This window comes from Pyxicephalus adspersus, chromosome 5 (assembly GCF_032062135.1).
Source record: "Pyxicephalus adspersus chromosome 5, UCB_Pads_2.0, whole genome shotgun sequence".
In the NCBI taxonomy this organism is placed as follows: Eukaryota; Metazoa; Chordata; class Amphibia; order Anura; family Pyxicephalidae; genus Pyxicephalus; species Pyxicephalus adspersus.
This window is the reverse complement of record NC_092862.1, coordinates 146,481,324-146,486,080: the sequence shown is the minus strand read 5'-3', so window position 1 is coordinate 146,486,080 and position 4,757 is coordinate 146,481,324. Positions and strand designations below refer to the sequence as shown.

The 4,757-nt window shown below is 50.4% G+C and overlaps 1 protein-coding gene across 1 annotated transcript in view; it reads right to left on the bottom strand.

Moving 5' to 3' along the window:
- Positions 1-4,757, bottom strand: part of LOC140332140 (unconventional myosin-Ig-like) — a 42,261-nt gene that overhangs the window by 13,624 nt on the left and 23,880 nt on the right. The window contains exons 13-15 of the mRNA XM_072413433.1: positions 2,311-2,477; positions 1,610-1,863; positions 627-774 (exon numbers count right to left, since the gene is read on the bottom strand). Of these exons, the coding sequence (XP_072269534.1) occupies positions 627-774; positions 1,610-1,863; positions 2,311-2,477 (569 nt within the window). The remainder of the gene's footprint in view (positions 1-626; positions 775-1,609; positions 1,864-2,310; positions 2,478-4,757) is intronic.

Here is a 4,757-nt window from a genome sequence, read left to right as displayed (position 1 = left end):
ACCTGACCTCACCAATGGGGGGCAAATCCCCACCATCAGTACCTGACCTCACCAATAGGGGCAAAACCCCACCATCAGTACCTGACCTCACCAATAGGGGCAAATCCTCACCATCAGTACCTGACCCCACCAATAGGGGGCGAATTCCTAGCATTAGTACCAGATCTCACCCTACTGAACACCTTTGGGGTGAATTGGATTGATGAACCAACACATGGCATGGTAAAAGTTATTGTGGTTCTTGTGGTGGGTCACACAATAGGGGGGTTCAGCCCTACTTCGCTTCACATGGATGCTGGTATGGTCTTGATGTTGGAATGGGAAATCAAATGGGCTCATATAGGTGTGATGATCATGTGACCACAGACTTTAGGCGACACACACTGGTTTGGAGTCAAGGGCCAAACTTTGATGACAATAAAATGTGAGAATATCCTTTCTGCAGATACGAATTGGACCCAAATCTACCGGCCGGTGGCAGGATTTGGTCCGAGGTCTTGTTGGGATATTTGATCAAAGAATTTGGCTTTTCATGGATACTGTTTAAAAAATCTGATTGGAAATTACTGCGAGTAGTGTGACCCAATGAGCAGACACGGGGGGCCAATCTTTAGAGGTCACATGACCCCGCAGACACATAGATGGACTGAATAACACCCAGCTGAACCTCTGCACCGCGCTCAGTCAGCCGGCGTTCCTGGAGGGCCACAGACAGCCGCCATCCCTCTGAATAATCGGTCATGACGGGGCCCCGTCTCCACGGCCGCTCTGGTGCTGATTAAACCTGACAGGAGATTCTATTTACTTACAAATACGCTGAACTTCAAGGAAGCATGAGAGAGGCAATGGGGAGAGGAGACGAGGAGAGGAGACGGGGAGAGGGGATGAAAAGAGGAGACGGGGAGAGGGGACGGGGAGAGGAGAAAGGAGATGGACAGAGGGGACGAGGAGAGAAGACGGGCAGAGGGGACAGGGAGAGAAGATGGGGAGAGGGGACGGAGAGAGGGGATGAGAAAAGGAGACGGGGAGAGGAGACGGAGAAAGGAGATGGACAGAGGGGACAGGGAGAGGAGATGGGGAGAGGGGACGGGAAGAGGATACGAGGAGAGGGGAGAGGGAGAGAGGGGACGGGGAGAGGAGACGGAGAGAGGGGATGAGAAGAGGAGACGGGGAGAGGAGACGGGGAGAGGGGACGGAGAGAGGGGATGAGGAGAGGAGACAGGGAGAGGAGACGGAGAGAGGGGATGAGGAGAGGAGACGAGGAGACGGGGAGAGGGGATGAGGAGAGGAGACGGAGAGAGGGGATGAGGAGAGGAGAATCATCATAACTACAACCCCTACCATGACTACTACTACTCCTATCATCACCATTATCCATAGTCCTGTATATTATATATAGAACTTGTGTATTACAGGCAACATCCCTGCTGGAGAGAAGATTGTTGGCTTTCCTATTACCAATCTATAAGTAGACAAATTTTTCTAGAATTGGAATCAGTACATCAGTGCGCTGATTTCCCATTGGTTGTTCCCTTCATCATCCGCCATGCTGGAAATAGATTGCAGGAGCCCCCGGTACAGCTGACCTCTGACCCGCCATGATTTTAGCCATATCCCGGTCTATCGGTGATTGGTGACCCCGGACATCCACTTACCTTCTGTATGAGAAGCACGATGATGGGGATGAGCTGTGCCCTCTCCTGCTCCAGGCTGAACAGAGTTTGGGGAGTTCGGATGAAAACCTTTGTGTAGCCATAGGCCACATCGTTCTGGAAGTCATGCTGGTCTATCAGGGCCTTGGTGGCTTCCATGTCGGAGTTCATGAGGTGATTGGGCCACGTGTACTCACAGGTCATCTTATATCTGTCAAGTAACAACAAGAAATATGGGACAGCAAAAATAAATGTTGGGTATTTTTATTATAAACCTCTATAGACGGTGCAGGGTCATCAACTACATGGGCCCCAATGGTCGCTCCCTGGGTGTGGACGGGGTTTGGGTTTCTGCTGAAGACCCAATGCAGCTTCCTTGCTAGGAGCTCACTGGATTTCTAGCAGGATGCATTTTTCTGTACTTATTTTTCTAATTTTAGGAGAAGAGAAACTAATGCAGCCAACAAATCTAAGATCTGCCGAGCTGTTCCAATGTCCTTAACTTCCCAACAACTAAACATTGGACGGGACTTCCCTGTGCACCAATCAGAGGCCCCCATTGTAAAATACTGGCACCCGCAGGCCCCTGCAGCCGTACGTACTTTGTATCTATCAGGGGCCCCTTCTTACATTATTTATCGTACAATTAATGTTTTACCTCTGCAGGAATCTGTCGTAAGGCTGTCTGTAGGCAAATCCAGCTCTACGCACCCGCAGGTTCTCCAGAAGCCCCAAATATTCCACCTGATGGAGGCAGCGACGGTCATCGAACAGCAACGGCGACTTCTGGTCATTGGGCTTAATACAGCGCACGTAATACGGCTCCTGGGGGGGGGAGGGGAGATCAGTACAAGTGACGGACAATGGGGTGCTGGGAGAGAGAGGGGTCAGTACTAAAAACAAAAATCAATCTTCTGTGGTATACCTGAGCCATTTCATGTGATTTTCACATTTTGCTTTGCTGTTCCATATTTTCCTTAAGCTTTGGGAGTGAATGCCGCTTCCATAACGCTGTGTGAATGATGTACCGTGAGCCCAGGGCAGTGTGAAGACACACCCACAGGGGGCGGGCCCCTGACACCCTGGGCACAAGAAGGTTAAATGATGCTGGGTGTCATCAAACCAGCAGAACTAAGGAGGGAATCTGCAGGGGCAGCACCGGAGAGGAGGTGAGTACTGCAGCTGGAGCTGATTTTTTTTTTTTCACACTTGCTGGGAAATTATATTTTATATTTAACACAAAACTTGTGAATTTGGCTGCGAGTGTCAGAATAGCTGACATTACACAAAGGAGAGGAGAGGGGTGGCAGAGACAAGGAGAGGAGAGGGGTGGCAGAGACAAGGAGAGGAGAGAGGTGGCAGAGACAAGGAGAGGAGAGGGATGGCAGAGACAAGGAGAGGAGAAGGGTGGCAGAGATAAGGAGAGGAGAGGGGTGGCAGAGATAAGGAGAGGAGAGGGGTGGCAGAGATAAGGTGAGGAGAGGGGTGGCAGAGACAAGGAGAGGGGTGGCAGAGACAAGGAGAGGAGAAGGGTGGCAGAGACAAGGAGAGGAGACGGGTGGCAGAGACGAGGAGGGGAGAGGGGTGGCAGAGACGAGGAGGGGAGACGGGTGGCAGAGACAGGAAGAGATACAGAAGGGGTGACAATAACAGACTGAAATACATAAGCATAGGATTGTTCATAATAATCTGACCCATTATACAGTAACATTATATTGAGATAACTTTCTCTTCTTTGCTGGAGTTGCACCTCAATGTGCAATGTCAGCTCCTCCTAATAGAGACCCCGCACTGCAATATGGCCTCCAATCCTCCTTACTTCTTCCATGACATTGGGTCGGCATTTGCAGCTCCACAATTTCTGTCTCTTTGGTTTATTTTACATGAGTTACATAAATAATTCCACAAACGTATATGACCAAAAGTATGTGACCCCCCCCTCCCCCTGTCCCAATGATGGGACCCAGGTGTCCCCAGTGAAGGGTTCTGGTAATCTTCCATCATACAAAGACACTGCAGACAATTGTGCTCCTCCAACCTTGTGGTCACAGTTTGGTGAGGACCCTTTTCTGTTCCCCCATGACTGTGCCCGGGGGTACAAAGCCCCCTCCATAAAGACACGGGGTCACCATGGAGGAACTCGAGTGTCCTGCACAGAGCCCTGACCTCACCCTACTGAACACCCTTGGGGTGAATTGGATTTGATAGCTAACAATATCACATGGTAAATTGGCCCAGTGGGTCACACAACCCAACAGAGGGTTCAACCCTTCCCAACAATAAACCAACAAAAATAAAGATTTAGCTTCTCATAGAAGCTGGTATGGCCATCATGTTCAAATGGGAAATCTGACAAGTTCATATAGATGAGCTGGTCATGTGACCACAGACTTTAGCCCACACATGGTGGTTCAGAGTCAGGGCTGCACTTTGGGATGAATTGGAATGGTGGTCTTCTCATCCACAATCAGTACCTGACCTCACCAATAGGAGGCAAATTCCCACCATCAGTACCTGACCTCACCAATAGGGGCCAAATCCCCACCATCAGTAGCTGACCTCACCAATAGGGGGCAAATCCCCACCAACAGTACCTGACCTTACCAATGGGTGGCAAATTCCCACCATCAGTAGCTGACCTCACCAATAGGGGGCAAATCCCCACCAACAGTACCTGACCTTACCAATAGGTGGCAACTCACCACCATCAGTACTTAACCACACCAACAGGGGGCAAATCCCCACCATCAGTAGCTGACCTCACCAATGGGTGGCAAATTCCCACAATCAGTACCTGACCTCACCAATGGGGACAAATCCCCACCATCAGTACCTGACCTCACGAATGGGGGCAAATCCCCACCATCAGTACCTGATCTCACGAATAGGGGCAAATCCCCACCATCAGTACCGGACCTTACCAAAAGGTGGCAAATCCCCACCATCAGTACCTGACCTCAGCAATGGGGCAAATCCCCACCATCAGTACCTGACCTCACCAACAGGGGGCACATCCCCACCATCAGTAGCTGAGCCAACCAATAGGGGCAAATTCCCTCAGATACTCTCCAAAAGCTTCAACTCCATAATTATGGCCATGGGGGG